Genomic DNA, 20830 nt, shown 5'->3' on the forward strand with positions numbered 1-20830 from the left:
GCTCAAAGGCATCCACAGCATACTAAATGAAAGGTTACATTGGGCTACATGCATGAGACCTTCTCTCAGAAGGGTCTGGAGTAGACAGGCTTGGGTTGCCAAGCACAAGATGGGGATAAGGAACAAGCCACTCATCTCTGCGCTGAGAGCCTAGGCTCCCTCAGAAACACAATGTTACCATCCAGCGGTCAAACACAATGTTACCATCCAGCCGTCTCCGCATGGCCATGAGGCATACTCTATTATTATCCCCTTTTATAGGTGGGGAACCTAGACTAGGAGGCTTGGCAGCTGGCTCAGGAATACCCCCCTAGCAAGGGCTCCTCCCTGGTGTCCACGCTGAGTGTATCTCCTCATCTGCTAAGCTCTGGTAATAGAACCCTCCCCAGCCAGTGGTAATGGAGATGGAGTAACAGCCGGCCTCCAAACCAGCGGTTCTCAGTCAACCTGCGCGTCCTCTCAACCTGTGTGTCGAGTTGCCTTTCACAGGGTTGCCTAAGACCACCCTGTGTATCAGATGTTTACATGGTGGTTCATAACAGTAGCAAAATCACAGTTATGGAGTAGAGATCAAAACAATGTTATGATTGGGGTCACCACGGCATGAGGAACCGTATTCAAGGGTCACAGGGTTAGGAAGGTTGAGAACCACTGCAAACGAAGGCTGACACAGGCGTACCCCGGAAGTGTTAGTCCCTGTGACGATGATGCTACACCACCCATTCAGGTTTACGGACCATGTGCCCGGTTTTGTTTTTTCTTCTTGTTTTTCGAGACAGGGTTCCTCTGTGTAGCCCCGGCTGTCCTGGAACCCACTCTGTAGACCAGGCTGGCCTCGAACTCACAGAGATCCACCTGCCTCTGCCTCCCGAGTGCCGGGGTTAAAGGCGTGTGCTGCCATGTCCCTGCATGTGCTCTGTTCATAAAGCTGGGCACAGCACGGCTGAAGCAGCTTCCTGCTGGCACAGACCCATCCCTGTCAGGGTCCGTCACGATCACGGTAAGCACGAGCAGCGCTATCACCAGCATTGCTAGCATGTCAGTGTCATTGTCACGCCTCCACTATTAATTGCTGTCATCACTCACCATCACCCACCACTCCCTGGCATTGTCACCACCTTCATTATTGCTAGTCACCGTTATGCTCACCATCACCGCCACCAGTAACGTCAACACGATCGTCACTGTTACCACCGCCACTCCCATCGCCTTCACCATCACCATTAACACCATCACCACCACTGACACCCAGTCACCACCTTCATCACTATCCCATCAATACCAACACTCCGTCTTGGTCAACATACTCATTGTCACTAACACCACATCATCACCTTCATCAGCATCCCATCACCACCGTCCCCGTCACCTCTTTTATCGACACCATCGCCAATCACCATGACCACCATTATAAGCCCCCCCCCACAACACCGCAAAAACAACAACCACCAAGCACCCTCACCATCACCCATCATCCACTCCGTCACACCATCACCCATCATAGCCATACCCATCACCCACCTGTCATCACCATCACCCATCATCACCATCACCCATCATCACCATCACCATCACCCATCATTGCCATCATCCGTCATCACCATCACCCATCATAGCCATTACCCGTCATCACCATCACCTGTCACCATCACCCATCATCACCATCACCCATCATAGCCATTACCCGTCATCACCATCACCCATCACCATCACCCGTCATCACCATCACCCGTCATCACCATCACCTGTCATCACCATCACCCATCATCACCATCACCCGTCATCACCATCACCCGTCATCACCATCACCCATCATCACCATCACGGTGTTCAGCATCGCCACCATCGCCGCTACTGCAGCACGTGTGGCATCAACAAGTCAGGGTCAACTTTGTGATTCCGTCCCTCCAGGGTCCCCCTCCTTCCCCCAGTAACAACACCCTCACTTTGTTGGTAGATACTTTGGTTTTTTGTTTGCTTGAGAGCATCTTTAGCACCCGGACTTCAGAGTGGGTCACACATCTCCCCTCAGAGGCCTCTCCTCCTCCGTGGTGGTGATGGTGGGCGCAGGTGTGCTGGGGGGCCAGGCCGCTTCTGCTAGTCTCTTAACAGTCTCACTCAGCTGCCCCAGGCCCTGGGCAGCCTCTACCAACTGGACCAGGCCCAGCCCCAGGACTTGGCGTTCCTGCCGGTCTCGTTCCAGGACCTGAGTCAGCCTCTGCAGCTGGTCACCCACCTTCCTCACAGCTGCCACCAGCTCCACCAAGGCAGGTGGCTCACAAGCCATGACCCTTACCGGGGGTATGGGGGACATACATGGCCCAAGGGGACCTGGGTTGTGATTGGGGGGTGGCCCCTGAGTAAGATGGTCCAATGGGGGGGCCATAGAGGAGAGGTGAAGGTCGGGGATAGACGGAGAGGTTGACCTGGAACTCTGGATTTTGGGTGGTCTGAAGGCCTCCGTGGACAGTGGGTCCATGCTTGGGGCTGGAGAGGGCCTGGAGGGGTCAGACTCAGAGGCTGGAGAGGGCTCTAGGCTCTGCATGTGGGATGTGTTTGTGGGAGGGTCTCTCACAAAGGTCAGCTCCGGGTGCAGGCTAGGCTTGACCTTTGGCTCTGGAGTGAGTGAGGGAAAGTCTGTCTCCAGGGAAGATGGAAAGGACTTTGTAGGGATGGCGGGGATGGAGGGAACATCAGTCAGGTTGGTGGGAGGTTGAGGCATTGTAGTGGGGTGAGGGGTCCTGGGAAATGGACGGTTTGTGGTGTGTTGAGGGGTTATGGAAGGATGAGAAGTTGTGGTGAGTTGAGGGATGGTGATGGGCTCAGGGGTGGTGATGGTGGGCTCCCGCGTACTGGTGGACTCTGGGGTGGTAGTGATGGGCTCAGGGGTGATGGTAAGCTCCAGGGTGGTGGTGGGCTCCAGGGTGGTGGTGGTAGGTTCAGGGGTGGTGTTGGGTTCTGGGGTGGTGGTGGGCTCCAAGGTGGTGGTGGGCTCAGGGGTGGTGGTGGTAGGTTCAGGGGTGGTGTTGGGTTCCGGGGTGGTGGTGAGCTCAGGGGTGGTGGTGGGCTCAGGAGTGGTGGTGGGTTCTGGGGTGGTGGTGGGCTCCAGGGTGATGGTGGTAGGCTCAGGGGTGGTAGTGGGCTCCGGGGTGATGGTGAGCTCAGGGGTGGTGGTGGAGTGAGGGGCTGTGAATGGCTGTGTGGGGGTCCTGGGGCTCATGGGGAGGTCCGAGGAACCAGAACTCTCTGGCACTATTTTGGGAGTTGTGCCCAAATCTGGGGTTGTGTCGGGTCCTGGGGTCAGCTCTGAGGTAGGGGAAAGGCTGGTCCCTCCTGATAGCGCAGAGGAGCCAGAGCTCAGCCCTTTAGGGGAGGAGGTGGATGCTGGGCTGCGAGAGGGCTCGGGGATCCCTTTGGGAAGAGAACTGGCATCAGAGGTTGTCAGAGGTTGTCCCGGGGTGGGTGGAGATGTTTTGGGAGGGCCTGTGGTCCTCCCCTGCTCTGAGACCCTGTAAGGGATGAACTGTGGCCTTGAGCCAGAAGGCCCTGGCGAGGTGGAGGGAGCTGGGGATGAGGTGGTGGATGCTGTCCTGGCTGACGTGGGCCGCAGCAGCCGGTGCTCGGGTTTTGGCTTCCTTGGGGAACCTGGAGGAGAAGGAAACCGGGAGCAGATCCGTCTGAGGTCAGTTTGCCCTGCCCACCGTGCACCGCAACGCCCCCTGAGGAGCTGACCAATGGGAAGGCAAAGGTCTTCGTGACATCATGGGTCACCAGCAGACTTCACCAGGCCCTAGTGCCCTCTTCCTCTCCCCCGTGAGGTTCCCGCCGCCACCTGGTGGTCTCTGAGGGGAAGGTACACGGATACAAGTAGGAGGAAATTCTGGAGGAATCCTTTTCTACCATTTTCTGACTTGCTACAGTGAGTAGCACAATCTAGATCTGCTGACATTTCTGGACTGCTGACTTTGCTGCGGGAATAGTTGAAGCGCTGTGGTGTTTAGCACCATCCCTGGCATCTGCCCATTAAGCACCATGGAGTATTAGGGATGCAGCGAACCGTAGAGCACTTATCCAGTAGGCACAGAGCCCTGGGCTTGGTGTTAGAACCATGAAGAGAAATGTTGGATGCTGGAGTTGGCAGACTCAAGAGACAAAAGTGCCTAGCACAAAGCCAGGCAATTTGACTTAGATCCCCAGGTCCTTGCTCCCAATAACAAGGAGGGGGGAGGAGGAGGAGAAAGAGAGAGAAATAAAGGAAGGAAGGAAGGAAGGAAAAAAGGAAGGAAGGAAGGAAGGAAGGAAGGAAGGAAGGAAGGAAAGTTAGGGCACTTGGGAGGCACAGGCAGGTGGACCTCTGTGAGTTTGAGGCCAGTCTGGTCTACAAAGTGAGAACAAGAACAGCCAGGACTGTTACCCAGAGAATCCCTGTCTCAAAAACTGACAAAGGAAAGAGAGAGAGAGAGAGAGAGAGAGAGAGAGAGAGAGAGAGAGAGGGAGGAAGAGAAGTTGTTAGGCGTCATCGGGTAGATGCCTTGCCCCTCGTCGTGGTGACCCCAAATGTGTGCAGCTGTGTCTGCTGCTTGTTCTAATCCCCTCAGGCAATTCGTCTCTACCCTAGCTAACGGCTCCTGGTTGCAGGCTATCCCCCTCTGTTGGGCCTTTCTGAGATGAGAGGCGGATGGCCCCTGGGGACTTGGAGCCCATCTCTGCGCCCCACAGCTCTGCACATGCCTCACCTGTGTCTTCACGGGCTCTCGGAGCTGGAAAGGGGTGGCCTGGACTCTTGCCGGTGCCACTGGTGACAGTGGGTCGCGGTTTGGTTGTGCTGGGGGTCCCTCTGGGAACACCCCTTTGAGCAGGTGAATCCCATGTCCGGGAGCGCTCATAACTACCCTGGTCATCTGCAGATGTGAAAAAGAGAGCTGAGTCTTTCCTGCTACCTTCACACACACACACACACACACACACACACACCTGGCAAATGACCACAGCAGGGGCTAGCCCATCACTCAGCCTCCTCAACAACCTGTGTCACCTTGGCCACCAGTCAGGAGGCTCTTGGTTACTAAAAGCAGAAACTAATGAAATGAATTATCTTATATAGGAAATAATACATTACTTCCATTCCCCGAGGCCCCTGACCATGTGTACAAACCCTCATAATAACTGAACTACCATGCTGTCCCACACAATTTCTTTCTTTTTCCTTTTAAGCCAGATGCAACACACACACACACACACACACACACACACACGCACGCACGCACAAACACAAATAATATACATAAAAATAAATGGATGGATAAGCAATAAAAAGAAAACCCAAATTCCCCAAGTTTATAAATCTTTGGAGTACAGAAACCTTTCCAGGCTGAAATGAACAAGAAAAAAATAAGGCCGGAGGAAGTCATCGTTGCTGGCTTTGGAAAAGGGAGGCGCTGTGCTGGGGAAGTGAAGAGGGTGACGTCCCATCGGGACCAGCCCTGCCAGCACCCTGACCTTGGCTCAGCGAGACCCATGCATCCTGACCTACAGAAGATGACGAGACTGAGCTTGGGTTTTTAAGCCACTAGATTTGTAGATGTCATAATGACCAGAGACATCAACGGAGGCGCTTCTTGAGCTTAAAGCCGACCCTTGTTGGGCTAGGAGAGCATCTATCCTATCGCTCTTGCAGAGAACCCAAGTTGGGTTCCCAGCACATAATTCAGGCAGTTCACAACTGCTGTAACTCCAGCTTCAGATGTGATGTCCTCTCCTGGCCTTGCTGGTGTGTGTGTGTGTGTGTGTGTGTGTGTGTGTGTGCATTCATGCATGCACAAATAAACCAATTTGTTTTTTGGAGACAGGGTCTCTATGTATTTCTGGTTATTCTGGAACTTTATATGGAGACCAGGTTAGCTCACAGAGATCCACCTGCCTCTGCCTCTGGAGTGCTAGGATTAACTGGGTGTGTCACTACCATCCTGCCATAAAGCAAATATTTCTCCTCCTCCTCCTCTTCTTCTTTTTGGTTATTTCAAGTCAAAGTTTTTCTGTGTAGCTTTGCCTGTCCTGGAACTCACTCTGTAGACCAGGCTGGCCTCAAATTCAGAGATCCACCTGCCTCTGCCTCACAAGTGCTGGGATCAAAGGCATGTGCCACCAACATTCAGACATAAAGTAAATCTTAAAAAAAAAAAAAAATCCCTAGCCCTGTGACTATGCAGGGTTTCTCCCAAAGCCTTTGGGCCTCTGAGAATCCCCTCAGGGAGGAGGTGACTCAGGGGGTAACGTGATTGCTGTATACCTGACGACCTGAGTTGTATCCCCAGAACCCATACGAAGGAAATAGAAAACCAACTCATGCAAGTTGTCCTCTGACGTCCACACATGTGCCAAGGCACATACAGTCTCCCCTGCAGGTGAGTGATATCACATTCCTAAGAGGTTTTTCTTGACTTCTCTACTATAACCAGTCATTCCAACTTTGGGATCCTGCACCGCTGGGCTGTTGTACAGCTCTCTACCGACAACACTTTCCATTCTAGGTGGGTTCACGGGCATTCTACACATCGGAACGGGACATGTAGTCACACAGCTCCCTCCAGTCCCCGTGGGGTCTAGGCTGGAGTCCACCGAGTGAGTCAGAACCCAGACTTGTACTCTGAGTGGCAGCACACATTACCTGAATCCAACGTGGTGCCTGCCTGCAATCCCTACCACTGAGAGTTCAATGCCTGGACGATGTACTGGACTCCCAAGGCAGCCTGGGCTATGGAATACGATGGTTTCAAAAGCAAGCAAAGCAGCGTTGGGAGATATCTCAGAGTGTAAAGCGTTTGCTTTGAAAACACAAGGAAGGGGCCCCAGAGCACACGTTTAAAGAAGATATAAAGCTTGGTGTGCTCGCTCCTCTCCTAATCCCAGTACTAGGGAGACAGGAAGCTTACCAACCACCAGCCTAGACTTGTGAGCGAGCTTCAGACCACCGACAGACCTGACTCACAAACACGAGATTTAGACAGTACCTGCGGAATGGCACCAGAAGTTGTCCTCTGGCCTCCACATAAACTGTCCATACATTGCAAGGACATACACTCACACACATACGTAAGAGAGACATGTAAACTGTTTGAAACAGAGTCCCATCCTGGCCATACACATACACCCCACACCTTCTCCTAAGCCTTACTACATGGAGAGTCCCTTTGCACCATTTGTAATCCCGTATTTATTTCCCCCTGGAGAGGATCCCCCCCCCCACCCCCCGTCTCAGAGACTAGCTGCCTCTACGGCGGCGGGTTCCACCACGAGGGGGCGCTGAGGGACAGGAAAACCGCCCTTACAGCACAGAACAAAGGTTCTGGACCTTCAGACACACCCGATGGAGGAACAAGGTCTCTAAGAAATCATTTCCGGTCCCAGCATCCCAGTGATCAACCCTAATCCCAGCACGCGATACTGCCGGGTCCAAGTCGCAAATCCCTGAGCCTGCTCCCTTGCTAGACTACAGGTGCCAGGGCTGGATCCTGGTGGCCAATCAGAATGCGTAGCACTCTGTGATGTAATGAGGCACGGGGCAGAGGAGCAGGTACCCGCCCAGCCAGGCCTGACTCTGCTTGCGGGGCTCCAGAAAGGATACAGGATGTTCCTCCCAGCAGCGACGGGCAGAGAGATACACGGACAGGGGCAGTGATCGCTAACACTCAGAAGTGGAGAGCATGCAATGAGCGAGGAGACTGAGGGAGCAAACAGTGGACGGAAAGGCAGAAATAGTGTCTGTCGCTTCACTCACTGTAATGAGGGCTGTGAGACGCGAGGAGAGAGACAAAGGGCGGGATTCCAGTGGAAGGTAGTAACCACAGGGCCCGAAGAATGAAAGTGCTTGCTGCCAAACCTAGCAACCTGGTTTGATCCCTGGGGCCCCTGTGGAGGAGGGCGAGCTTGCCAGACGCATTGCACACCCACACAAGTTCCCGGCCATGCCCCTCACCTGTGTCTGGAAGCCTCTGTGTTCCTGAAGAGGGGACTTGCGGGTTTCTAGTGGTGGCCCAGGAAATCGCATGTCCGGGCCGTGCGGTCACAGTGGTGCCTTTGGTCAGGTCCTCTCCCCAAGTGGGGTCCCAGGTCCAGGAGGGATAATCGTCATCGTCTGTGTAGCCTGGGGAGAGACGAGGTAGCATGTGTCCCTTCCCCCGTCTGAGGTCCTTGCCACTTACTTCCCTTCCAGAGTTCCCTGCAGCGACCCTTACAAGTCCTCACCCTGAACCCCCTGTGGCCAGTTCCTTAGATGACGCCCCACACTGAGCCACCCTGCCCCACTGACTCCACCCCCTCAACCTCCCTCCCAGTCCCCCGGTACCAGTGCAGGAGAGCACCACGTCTTCCTCGTGGTCACAATTGTGCTTCCCCCATGTCCCCGAGGGGCAGTCACTCAGTGAGGCCTCATTGCCCCTACAGCCCACGTCATCCAACCAGATGGGCCCGGTCCCTGGGCCGTAGTGGGTTTTGCCTACTCGGGGCCGGACCTTTCCACAGCCCAGCTCCCAGCAGGCCACTGTGGCATCCCGAAGGTCCCAGCTGTCATCACAGACTGTCCCCCACTGTCCAGCATGCCACACCTCTAGCCGGCCAGCACACCTGTTGGGCCCATCAGCCAGACGAACCCGGAAAGGACCTGGTTGGGGGGGAGGCCCTCGGGTTAGGAGGTAAGGGGACTGCATCGATGCCCTGCCGGTTACGATCCCTTTCGCTGCTGTTCCCTCTACTACTCACCTGATGGCATTGGTGCTCCAGCAGATGGGGAGGGGGCTGGATCGTGGGATGACTCCAGAGAAGCTTCTGGGCTCTCACCAGTTGGCTGTAAGGAGGCCTGAGGGATCTGTGTGATGGTGGCCTCCGAGGTCATGTCTCGGGGATAGTGAGTGGACAGTGATGCTGCAGTCTCTGAGGTCCACTCCCAGGGGACCCTAGGAGTCGGCTTTGCAGTGGTGTGTGATGTCTGTCTTCGGAGGGCCTCCGTGGTCAATCTTTTAGGTAACTCAGAGGTACGTGGGGTTAGGTTTAGGATGCTTGGGGTGCCTGGGACCCTGGAGCGTTTAGTGGTTGCTATCCCAGGGGGTTGAGAGGTTGGTCTTTTTGCATTTTTAGGCACCCACTTCTTAGTACTCTTGGGTGCTTTCCCTGGAGACCTTGTGGTTTTCTCTAGCACACTGGAGGTAACACTGGGGGAGGATTTGGTGGCCAGCTCTCCTGGAAGCCAGGCATCCTGATCTCTACCCAGCCCAGGGAGCCAGCTCCAACTGAAGGGGTCTGAGATGGTATCCAGGCCAGGGGTCCCTAGGAGGCCGGGAGGGAGGAAAGAGAAAATGCAGAAACCGTGATGGTGGACTCTCATAAGTCTAGCGTGAACCACTAACATCCCCATGATGGCTCAGTGGTTAAGAGCACTGACTGCTCTTCCAGAGATCTGGGTTTGAGTCTCATCACCCATGTCCTGGCTCACAACTGTCTATAACTCCAGTCCCAGAGAATCTGATGCCCTCTTCTGGCCTGAGGGCCTCTGCCTGCAAAGTGCTGGGATGGGATTAAAGGTGTGCACCACCACGGCCCAGCTTTTCAGCCTTAAACTCATAAGAACTATCTTGCCTTAGCCTTCTAAATGCTGGATTACAGGCATACCCTACTATCCCTTCCTTCAAATTCATCGGCCTCAAGAGTGGCATGAAGTCTACTAAGCCACGCCCCTGCCTGTTTCCAATCCTTCTGTGGGTCTCCTGGAAGAGGGGCCGGCAGAGCTGATGACTCTGTCCTTGGAGTCACCATTATCTAAGCTCTTTCTTTCTGTTTGGCCGCATGTCTAGGACGAGCCATGCCCACACAAGCTAGGGTAACTTTTCCCCCTCCACCCCCGCCTCCAGGAAGATGACTGGGGTTCAGAACACTGGCTGCTCTTCCAGAAGTTCTGAGCTCAACTCCCAGCACCCACATGGCAGCTCACAGCTGTGTGTAACTCCAGTTCCAGGGAACCTGACACCCTCACATAGACATACATGCAGGCAAAACACAATGCACATAAAAATAAATAATCTTTTTTAAAAAATACCAGCTGGGGATGGTGGTTCACACTTTCAATCCCAGCAGTCAGGAGGCAGAGGCAGGTGGATCTCTGTGACTTTGAGGCCAGCCTGGTCTACAAAGCTAGTTCCAGGATGGGCTCCAAAGCCACACAGAGAAACCCTGTCTCGAAAAAGCAAAATAAAATAAAGCAATTAAGAAATTCTTTGTGTGTTTGGGGGACATGTGCCATGTTAATCTACACTGGCAATGTGACTTCTGAACATCCGTGTACATGTGCAGCCACTTCTATGTATGTGGTCAAGTCCCTGCGGAAAAAGCTGATGTCAAGCTGAGACAACATGTCCAGTTGGTCATTCTTGCATGTTGTCACACACGTTGCTGGGCGCATTCAGCACTGCCGACCTCACCCCACTGGGAACTCATACCTGAATTCCCCTCCATGTACCTTTCCTGTTAGCTGCACTTAACCTGCATCTTCACCGTGGTGAAGCACGACCCTGACCCTGAGTTAACGGCTCTCTCACTTCTGAGAATCCTTTTATCGATGGACTGAACCTCAGTGTGGTCTCCGACCTCCCGGAGCTCTGCAGGGTCACACTGGTTTGCAACAGCTTTCCTGTGTTCTCCTCTCCCTCAGTGAGTCATGAGCTTCTCAAAGACCCATTCTATGCGCATTCCATTCTGAGCACCCAGCTCCTAACTCAGTGCCTAGCACTGGAGTTGGAGACCAGACTCCTTAAAATGCAGGGAAAATGCTGGAGAGATGGCTCAGTGGTTAAGAGCTTGGGCTGCTCTTCCAGAGGACCTGGGTTCGATTCCCAGCACCCACAAGGCAGCTCACAACTGTTTGTAACTCCAGTTCCAGGAGATCTGACACCCTCACACAGACATACATGTAGACAAAATACCAATGTATATAAAATACAAATAAATTACTTTTTTTTTAAATGGAGGAAATGCACTACTGCCAATATTGATTTTAACTACCTCTTACTTTAGCCAGACTCAGGGAATTTGAATAAGTTATATGAGAAAAGTTACCCACTACAGGATTTGGGCTTAGTAAGTACTGGGTCAAATCAACGCCACCCTTAGTCTCCATCCCTTCCTCTAGGAAGCCCTTCTAGAGCCAGAAGATGGCCAGTGTGTCCTCACCAGTGCACGTAACCCCGACATCCTCATTGTGGGCACAATTGTGCTTCCCCCACGGAGCAGCAGGGCATTCTGAGAGCGAAGCCTCCGTCCCCACACACCCTACATCATCCAGCCAGATGGGGCCTGCGCCCCAGCCGAAGCGGCCTGCCTCAGGGTCTGCTCGCCGAGGCCCCCCACAGCCCAGCTCCCGGCACACCACAGCCGAGTCTCTCATGTCCCAGCCGTCATCACAAACTGTCCCCCAGCGTCCATCATGCCATACCTCGAGCCGCCCAGAGCACCTGCTGGGTCCAGCCACCAGGCGCAACTGGGGGGACCCTGGAATAGAGGGGGAGGAGCCGAGTGTTAGGGTCGGAGAGCCCATCCGGCACGCTGACCCTTCATCTGCCTGGCTTTCTGCCTTCCTTTCCAAACGTCCATCTATCCACTATGGGCTTTTCCTCATTAATCCTTCCATCCAAACAGCAGGTGTTGACCAGAGCTCTTCTGCACTAACCACAGACCAGGCCTGGCTGGATGGCTCCTCAAAAAGCTAAATATAGAATTACCATATGATACGGAAATTCCACTGTTAGGAATATTGAAAGGGGACTAGCAAAACTGCTCAGTGTGAAAGGTACCCGACACCAAGTCTGACAACCAGAGAGTTTGATCTCTGGGACCCCACATGGCAGAGAAAGAATTCTCTGGCAGAGAAAGAATTCGGTACACATGTGCAAACACATACATGATTTAAAAAAAAAAAAAACTGAAGGGGTATGTCAACACACAATATAAATGTCCATACTGTTCACAAAAACTCAAAGGTTTTCCTCAGCGTACGGACAGCTGAACAGAAGATGGTATTGATCTTTGCAATGCACAGTGCAGCCCACGCTGGCCTCAAACGCATAATCCTCCTGCCTCCACTTTCCAAGTGCTGGAATTGCAGGATTATACCACCAGGCCCCTTGAACCAAGGGAATTATTTTACTTTTTTAGAGTTTTTAAAATATTACACTCATTTATTTACTTACTTGTGTGTGTGTGGTATGTGTGTGTGTATGTGTGTGTGCGTGCATGCATGTACACGCATGCATACACACACTGGAGGGTATGCAAATGCCACCACATGCATGTGGCCATCAGAGGAAAATGTGTAAGAGTTGTGTGTTTCTGTGGCTGTATGCATGTGTGTGTCCATGAGGAGCAAGCATGTGTGCATTCATGCGGAAGCCAGGCTTGGATATCATTCTCCAAGTTCTTTTTTGAGGTAGGGTCTCTCATTGAACCTGGGGTTCATTGATTTGGTTCCACTGACTGGGCAGCCGCCCCCAGGGGCCCTCCTGGCTCTTCCAGCCCTGGAACTATAGGTGTGCACGGCCACACCCAGCTTTTTCCTTGGGTTCTGGGGACCTGAACTTGGGTCCTTGGGTTGATTTACCCACTTAACCATCTCCCTAATTCTTGTCATGTAAAAAATAATTCTTAAGCTGCACTGTTTTTCGGAACAAGCTAGAGGACATCTTGCTCAGAGCTGGCTACAGAAGGTAGAACCCTTGTGCAAACACAGCCCTGGGTTGTAGGGTATGGGCAGAACATTAAAGCAAGTATCTGTCCTCCTAAGCAGAGGCACAGGCCACCTTTCTTTCTGTGAGCAGGTTCCATGGGACAATCTCACAGTCAGGGCAGAAAGGGACTCACCGGCTTCGGGCCCAGGCTCTGGATGGGTACTGGGAGAAGCAGGAGGTGGCCAACTGCCTGCAGGGGCTGGGGTCTGGCCCACTGAGGTAGACACAAGCCTGGGTGCTGAGGTGTTGCTGCCCGATGCAGGGGCTGTGGGCTGCACATCGCCGAGAGGCATGCCTAGAAGGAAGAAGACATTCGCATCATCTCTGGGGGCTGCTGGGCTGCCGTCTACACAGACGAGGCCCAAGGCTTCCACACCCCTGACCCACAGCAAGAAGTGGATTGGGATAGCAGATAGAGAGACGATGAAATGGAAGGAGTTTAGACACGAGAAAGAGGCATTCCTAAGCAGGCAAGATTGGCTTGGACTAGGAACAAGGAACTGGGGAGACCAAGTCACCCCTAGTTAACTTAGACCAAGGTTTCACATAAGAATATAAGATGGGGGGGTGGCTCAGAGGTTAAGAGCACTGGCTGCTCTTCCAGAGGTCCTGAGTTCAGTTCCCAGCAACCACATGATGGCTCACAACCATCTGAAATAAAATCTGGTGCTTTCTTCTGATCCGAAGGGATACAGACAGACAGAACACTGTATACATAATAAATAAATCTTTAGAAAAAGAAAAAGAATATAAGATAGGAGAGAGGGAAATCCATCACACACAGGAAGTGACGCATGAGCAGGGACAAGTCTTCTTTCTCACCCACTCCAGGTGATCACACACCCACTGCCCCATGCTTCCCCACGGATGCCACTCATAGACCCTTACCATCACACACGGCTCCAGCATCCTCCCGATGGTGACAGTCATGCTGGCCCCAGGGCCTCGAAGGGCAGAATCGCAAGGCTGTCTCATTCCCCCGACACCTGAGATCATCCAGGATGATGGGTCCAGCCCCCTCCCCAAAGAAGGCGCCCCCTGGGGCGGCCAGGGCACCCCCGCAGCCCAGCTCCCTGCAGGCCACAGCGGCATCACGGAGATCCCAAGCGTCATCACACACCGACCCCCAGCGTCCGCCATGCCAAACCTCCAGGCGACCAGCACAGCCGTGAGGACCATCAGTGAGGCGCAGCCTGGGTGCGGGACCTGGATTTAGGAGAACAGGGGACAACAGAGTGACAAAAAGTTAGGATGGATGAGGAGCTGCTGAGTTATCCCGAGAGGAGAAACTAGAATGTATTTGCAAGGACTGTGTTAACGCTGTGGCAGTCTAGCATGGGTGAGTGAGCATCCTAGAGTTGGACCAGTGAGGAATCAGGATGGGTGACTAGGTCCTGAGCTGTGCCAATGGGGAATAAGAATGTGGGGAAGAAAGGAAGGGCGGTGGAAGAGGCGAGTGAATGGAGGAGGGCCCCCAAGTGTCCTTCCAACGCCTTCAGCCCCTTGTCCCAGATTCTATCCTCACTGCTCCCTCGAAAGCTGAGGGGCAGCATGTTAAACCCGAGCTTCGATCCTGCCTCTCCCAATTCTCCAGAGAATGTGTGCAGAGACAGATTTGAGGCCTTTTACCGCTTCCTGGGGGAGGGAAGAGCTGGGGTCTGCGAACTGAAGGGGGAGGGGGTAGTTAGCCCCACCCCACCCCCAGCATACCAGTGCAGACCAGTCCTGCATCCTCGGTGTGGTCACAGTTGCTCCGGCCCCAGGGGCTTCGGGGACAGTCCCGGAGGGCCTGCTCTCCTCCTCCACACCCCACATCGTCCATCCACACCGGTCCTGTACCAGGTCCGAATCTGGCACCCCCAGGGGCGGCCAGCGCTCCCCCACATCCCAGCTCCCGACAGGCCACGGCTGCATCTCGGAGGTCCCATCCATCATCACACACGGTTCCCCAGCGTCCACCGTGCCAGACTTCCAGGCGGCCAGCACATCCGTGGGGACCTGAGACAAGGCGCAGCCGCTCTAGGGAGGGAAACAGACCGAGAATAAGGGAGATTGTCTGTGGCCAATGTCAGCTTCTCGTTTCTCCACCTGGGGAAACTGAGGCCCAGAAAGGGCAGTGGACCGAGGTTTGTCTGCAGACTGGCTCATTCAGAAAGAGAGCTGCCATTGGCTGGACCTCTGGGTCTCATGGCGGAAGGATCAGATCAGTTAGAGGGCGTGTCCAGCCCTGACTGAATCCTGAGGGAGGGCACTGTGAGCACTAGCTAGTCTCCTTGGAGGGCCACAGGCAGAACCGAGGTCCGGGATCCTCAGTTTGACTGGGTCTATGGTTTTATGGTAGGGAGACAAGAGCGATTTGGAGGAGACTTACCCTGGCGGGGAGCTCCATTTGTCAGTACAGGAGCGCGGGTAGACTTGGCCTGCTTGGGTGGCCGGGGGTTCTTCTTGCGGGGACCATTCTGGGAGCTCACTGCTGGCTGAGGAGCTGGGAAAGTGACACGTGACCAGGAAGTCAGGATCTGAGCTATCCTGACTCCTTAGCATCTGTCTAGGGATCTCTTGCTGAGGGTCTGAATGAAGTGCTGGAGGATTCCTGGGTAATGAAGGACATTAGCTCGCAGGAAAACATCTGCTGTAAGATGACCTTCCCCCATAGCTGGAACAGACAGGGTGGGTGCAGGATGGACGGCCTAGTCCTTTGTGCTTACTGTAAGTCACAGGGGGCTCCTCTGAGCTGGGACTCAGTTCCCCCGAGAGTAGCGGCCACGGGTCCCCATCCAGCAGGGACGTCGAATCTTCTCTAGAGTTAGCTGCACGCTGACCTATGGGAGAGGACCAGAGTTGTGAGGATGTGGATGGAGTAAGAAGTAGAGAGGCCGGCCACTTGATCCCTGGAACAGAAGGATGACCTAGAATCTTGAATTCCCTGAGGCGCAGAAATAAGTGAATGCAAGCTGGGGGAAGGTGGGCGCCTGGCCTTACGGGGATAGGGAATTAGGGAACCCCTGGACTTCTGCAAGCACTAAGGACTTGGGAGTTCCTGGGACCACCACCACACAAGGAGTTTGAGTCTCTTTACCTACACAGACCACGCCGGCGTCCTCCTCGTGAGAGCAGATATGGGCTTTCCAGCCCCGGTGGGGACAGATACCCAGCTGTCCCTCATTGCCCCGGCAGGCCAGCTCACTGAGCCACACGGGCCCGGTGCCCTCCCCGAAGAAGGCACCCCCAGGGGCAGCCAGCGCCCCTCCGCAGCCCAACACACGGCAGGCCACCGCAGCATCCCGAAGGTCCCATCCGTCATCACACACCGTGCCCCAGCGCCCGCTGTACCAGACCTCCAGGCGTCCTGCGCAGCCGTGAGGGCCATCAGCCAGCCGTAGTCGCTCTGGGGGGGGGGGGTGAAGCAGAAACTGTGACCCCAGACAGGAACGCTGCAGCCTGGGGGCTGGGGTGAGGGTAAGGTCGGGGAGCTGTCTTACAAGGCATCATCGGGAAGTCAGCTACCCTGGAGACAGGGCCCTGGACCAGACTCATGGGTACAATGACAGGAATGTCTTAGAGATACTAGGGGCTGTGTGGAAGGTCAGAGTGGAATCAGGGCCGGCAGGAGAGTGACAGGAAGCTTGGAGTGGCAGGGGGCTTGGAGCTGGGTGAGGCCAAGTAGAGAGTCAGGACACTTACCAATAGCCTGGTTGCCCACCAGTATTGCTGCAAAGGGGGTTGGAGGCAACAGAGTGGAGGGTGAGCAGAAGGGGAGGGGTCATTTCCCCAGTGCAAGCTCCCTCCCAGCTTAAGTTCCGTGAGAAGCTCTCACTCACATACAGATCCCTCCTCGCACCTCTGAGTCAGAAGCCCCACTGCTGAGATGGACTTTGGGTGGAGGCTGGGATAAGTTACAGGTCCCTGGGGTGGGTGGGGCCCCAGGACCCTGACCCTGGATGACAGGACTGGGGACCAGACTGAATGGTGGAAGTGATACACCCCCACCCCCCACCCCCGCAGTGTGAATGCCAGGGCAACAAAGGGCAGGTCACTTGGGTTGCTAGGCAGGACATGCAAAAGGCTGTGTCCCTGAGGGATTAGAGGGGCCAGCCAGATGTTAGGATATCCCAGAACTGGCTCCCTGAAGCCTGAGTCCCTAAATTGGACAGGCTAAAGGGTCAGAGGTGAAAGTCCAGCCCCCTAAGGTACCCCACACACACACACAGACCCGTCCAGGGAATGGGTCACTCACCAAGGAAGCAGGCCAAGACCCTCATATTCGCAGAGTTCAGGGCAGGGGATGGGGGTGGAGGGGAAAGGAGGGCAGGGGAGGGGGGGAGGCAGCCAGGGAGGGAAGGAGGGAGGGTAGTAGCGGCTGCTGAGGCGTCCTGGACAGCTAGGAGCAGGCTGGGCTGTAGGCTTTGCCAGGAGGGAGAGAGGCTGCAAGGAGGCAGCAGGGGACTGGAGGGGGAGGGGGCTGGCCGCAGCTGAGGCTGGAGGGGGATGGCGGTGGGCAGGCAGAAGGGAGGTGTTCAAGTACAAACACCCACACTGGAGGGAGGCAGCCAGCCAGGCTCCCTCCAGAGGGCCACGTGCTCAGAGATGCTTATGGGGATGGCAGCTCTGAGAAGGGACAGGCCTGGGTGTCTGGGGGGGGGACAAGGCTGAGGGCACACCCTCCTGCCTCCTCTTGTTATCCCGCCAGGGGAATGCAGCTGGGAGTGGACAGATTTGGGGGGGATCTTGCAGTAGCAAGAAGGCCTGCAGCCAGACACTAGGAGGGACTTCCTAGATTAAGAAACTGAAAGGAAGGGGGAAAAAATAATCCTCTCTCCACTTGACACCCACTCTGTTAAATCTGGATGGGAAGTTCCTCGTCCCTGTCTGAGGAAGGTGTCTGAACTTAGCAGTTCCCAGAACAAAGGCATGAAGGGTAGAGAGAGGGATCAAGGCTTCTGTGTGGACGGGGTGTTCACACACACACACACACACACACACACACACACACACTCACACGGCAGGCAGCTGTGACAGGGAATAATGTGGTAATGGGGAACATGACTCAGAAGGCCTGGCAGGGACTGGGTTGCCCCTGTGAGCTCACTGCCTTCTTCCTCCAAGCACAGTGCAGCGCTCCTTCCCTAGCAATTAATGTCAACTTTGGAGAGGAGGAGCCAGACAGAAGGAGGGGGTCTGGAGGGAGCAGCTGGAAAACGCATCAGAAAGGAGACAGGCACACAGAAGTCTCAGGCTTTATTAACAAACTGTAAAAAAAAAAAAAACACATGGGCTTGGAGACTATGCTCCCAGATCTGTCCCCTTGGGGTTCCCTGTCCCAGACTCTAATTCACGCTCCCCAAATGTCCCTTCCAGACAGACCTAAAACACACACAGTGGGGGCTTTGCTGAGCCAGAATCAGTTTTTTGATTTTGTTTCTTCAGTGCATACAGGCTATCGGGCAAGGAGTGGACAGGGTGACCTCTAGTGGTCCCAGAGGACCAAGAAGAGTCCCCGCTGCAGCTGGCAGGTTCACTGTGGGCATGTGAGTCCCTCAACCTCAGGGCCTCACTGTCTGCCCAGCACACTGGGCAGACACGGAGGGAGGGGATGTAAAGTGCCTGGCACACAGTAGGTGCGCGTTAGGTGCTGGTCCCCGGCATCTCCCCAGTGGGCATTGTCTATAATCACAGATCTTTGCTGAATTCCTTAACCAGCATATAGCCCATGCAGCCCCAGCCTCCCTCTGCCTGGTAGCCACAGGCCTCCAATAACCCTGCCACCCCCCAAGCAGCCACAGCCACTGGGACCACAAGCCGGGCCCGAGGCTCCCCCATACTCCCAGCCCATGCTCGAGCTCGGGACTCAGCAAAGGCCAGCAGTCTCCTTCCCACGCCCCTGCGACGGTGCCATCGAGAGACAGAGAGGCGGGTGACTCGGGCTCCGTCTCCCACGTTGGCACCAGGGGCCAGAGCCAGAACTCCACACACATCACCGGAGCCCCGGACAGCCACCCAGGGCCCACCCAGGCCGCCTGGTGGAGGCAAAGAGCCCCACCGGGCTCGCAGGCCCAGCTTCACAGCGGCCACAGCCAGAAACACGGGCAGCAGGAGGGCCAGGGCGAAGGAGGCCAGGACGAAGCGCAAGCCGCTGCTGGCTGCAGCCAGGAGGAGAAGGGCTGGTGGACGCGTCAGGACGTGGAGGGCCACACGGTTTTCCGTGTCTTTTACACCGGCCTGTGGATGGGGGTAGGGGCTCAGCCATTCACCTCATTGGGGCTCCCAAGGAAGGCTTCCCAGGTGGGAAGAGAAGCCAGCTGATGGGTGGCTCCCGTCTGCCCCCCTGGGTGCAAAGGGCTGAGTGAATGAGTGAGGTTTGGATGTATGGGTCAATGAATGAATTGGGGCCTCAGACAAGAGTCTGGAGGGTACGCTAAGGTAAAGCACCAGAAAAGACTTAACAGGATGAGGCTGTGGGCTCTTGGCAGGAGGACCTGGGGGATGAGGGCACCTCTCGTTTTGGGGCTGGTAAGTGGGACCGACTGGCGGTCAGGAGGCCTGAACATCCAGCCCCCACATCCTTCCAGATGCTTTTTTTTTTTTAAAAAAAACAGCAGCTGAGGTGTAAGTAGGGAGAAGAAACTAGAGAAAAGGGACCAATTTCAAACAGCCTAGGCGAAGATATCCCCCTTTGGAGGTCCCCGGGAGGGCAGGCAGGTGGGCGGGGCAGGTGGAACCCACTTTGGCTGTCCCTCGGTAGCTGCGCATGCTCACTGGTGCCCCTGCCCGCCTCTCACCTTCAGCATCTCCAGCAACAGGGGCTTCTCATCTTCCCTCATCTCCCGCACTGACAGGTGGTTGGGGGCCATGGTAACCCCCAGGCCGCCGCCCCCCAGAAGGGAGCTGGCGTCGTACACCTGCTGAAAACAAGTAGGTCCGTGTTAGGTGGGCACCTGAGTCCTCAGAGACCTGGCAGGGATGGGACGCAGCATTTCCCAGATCACCAAGCGCGCTGGGGCACAACCATAGAGAGCTGCCACCGTGGCAGATCAGGCGCCCCAACCCATACCCGGTGGGGCTCAAAGTCTCCCCCCACTCCGGGGAAGGCATTCGGCGCCCTGCCTGTAAACCCGTTCCTCCCCCACACACTCCAGGAGCCTGTCTCCTGCACGCGTGGCAGGTGCAGGGCCCTGCAAGCACCTCCACGGGGTTGCTCGAATCCCTTGACAGCAAGGGGTAGCAGGGTCAGGAAGGGGTCACCGGCGGAAGTGACGTCCACACTCCCGACTGGAGGCGGAGCCGGCGCCTTAGCAACTGTTGCCAAGCTTCCCTCATCATGGGGCAGGGGTTGGGAATAAAGAGGGAACTGCGAGGGCGAGGGGAGAGCTGTGACCTGCCGGGGACCGGTGGGAGAACCATGGGGAAAGGGGAGGGGTGGGGGACCGAGCGGGTTGCTTACCCGGCCTGCCTGTGCAGGGGTTAGCACAGCTCCTTTCTTGCCGGTCCTTCCCTTCGTTGCTAAGCGACCTGAGTATCAGGAGGAGGAGGAGGCTTTGCTTGAGAACCTAGTCTCATTGGCGCATGAGTCTCTGCGGTAAGGAGTGGGGGCAGTACTGAGCGATCCCATCCACAGGGGCCTCTATCTCAACCCGCTGGCACCTCGGGTATCGTCTGGATCAATAATTTCCCTCTACCTACCTTTCAGGTGAGGTAAAGGTGAGGCTGACTTACAGGAAAATGAAGAACCCGGAATTTGACCCCTCCCTACTAAAGGACTACAGTGGCAAGCGCCTGCGCAGTTACTTACACACACACACACACACACACACACACACACACACACACACGCACCTTTAAAAGATGGCAAAGGAACGGCCGGAGAATTAGTTCAGGGAGTAAGAGAGCTTGCCAAATGAAAATCCACGTGGCAGGCAGACTCCTGCAAAGTCTGTGACCTCCACAGGCATACCCCCGACACACACACTAAATCTCTTAATTAAAAATGTAAAGGACGGGGGACTGGGCCGCACCCTGGAGAATCACTCAGCTCCAGTAGAAACCCAGTGATCTCAGAGCTGGGG

At 55.2% G+C, this 20830-nt stretch overlaps 2 protein-coding genes across 3 annotated transcripts; both read right to left on the reverse strand.

Moving 5' to 3' along the window:
- Positions 1 to 1955: 1955 nt before the first annotated feature.
- Ssc5d (scavenger receptor cysteine rich family member with 5 domains) lies at positions 1956 to 17029 on the reverse strand. The gene is made up of 14 exons (XM_051207116.1): positions 17005 to 17029; positions 16452 to 16478; positions 15847 to 16155; positions 15476 to 15589; positions 15139 to 15252; positions 14478 to 14786; positions 13656 to 13973; positions 12901 to 13062; positions 11218 to 11535; positions 8758 to 9321; positions 8345 to 8659; positions 7976 to 8143; positions 4737 to 4901; positions 1956 to 3645 (listed from the first exon to the last, which is right to left on the reverse strand). The coding sequence occupies exons 1-14, from the start codon at positions 17027 to 17029 to the stop codon at positions 2015 to 2017; spliced, it is 4539 nt and encodes a 1512-aa protein (XP_051063073.1). The 3' UTR covers positions 1956 to 2014.
- Positions 17030 to 18371: 1342 nt separating this feature from the next.
- On the reverse strand, positions 18372 to 20035 carry Nat14 (N-acetyltransferase 14 (putative)). Of its 2 annotated transcripts, none has more exons than XM_051207444.1 (3): positions 19950 to 20035; positions 19547 to 19666; positions 18372 to 18986 (listed from the first exon to the last, which is right to left on the reverse strand). In XM_051207444.1, exons 2-3 carry the CDS (start codon positions 19616 to 19618, stop codon positions 18438 to 18440), a joined length of 621 nt encoding a protein of 206 aa, XP_051063401.1. In that variant the 5' UTR covers positions 19619 to 19666; positions 19950 to 20035; the 3' UTR covers positions 18372 to 18437. The 2 variants fall into 2 exon arrangements, with proteins under 2 accessions (XP_051063401.1, XP_051063400.1); XM_051207443.1 differs by having other exon boundaries at positions 19547 to 19669; positions 19950 to 20023.
- Between the last annotated feature and the right edge of the window lie 795 nt (positions 20036 to 20830).

The sequence above is a fragment of the Phodopus roborovskii genome, unplaced genomic scaffold (assembly GCF_943737965.1).
Source record: "Phodopus roborovskii unplaced genomic scaffold, PHOROB, whole genome shotgun sequence".
In the NCBI taxonomy this organism is placed as follows: Eukaryota; Metazoa; Chordata; class Mammalia; order Rodentia; family Cricetidae; genus Phodopus; species Phodopus roborovskii.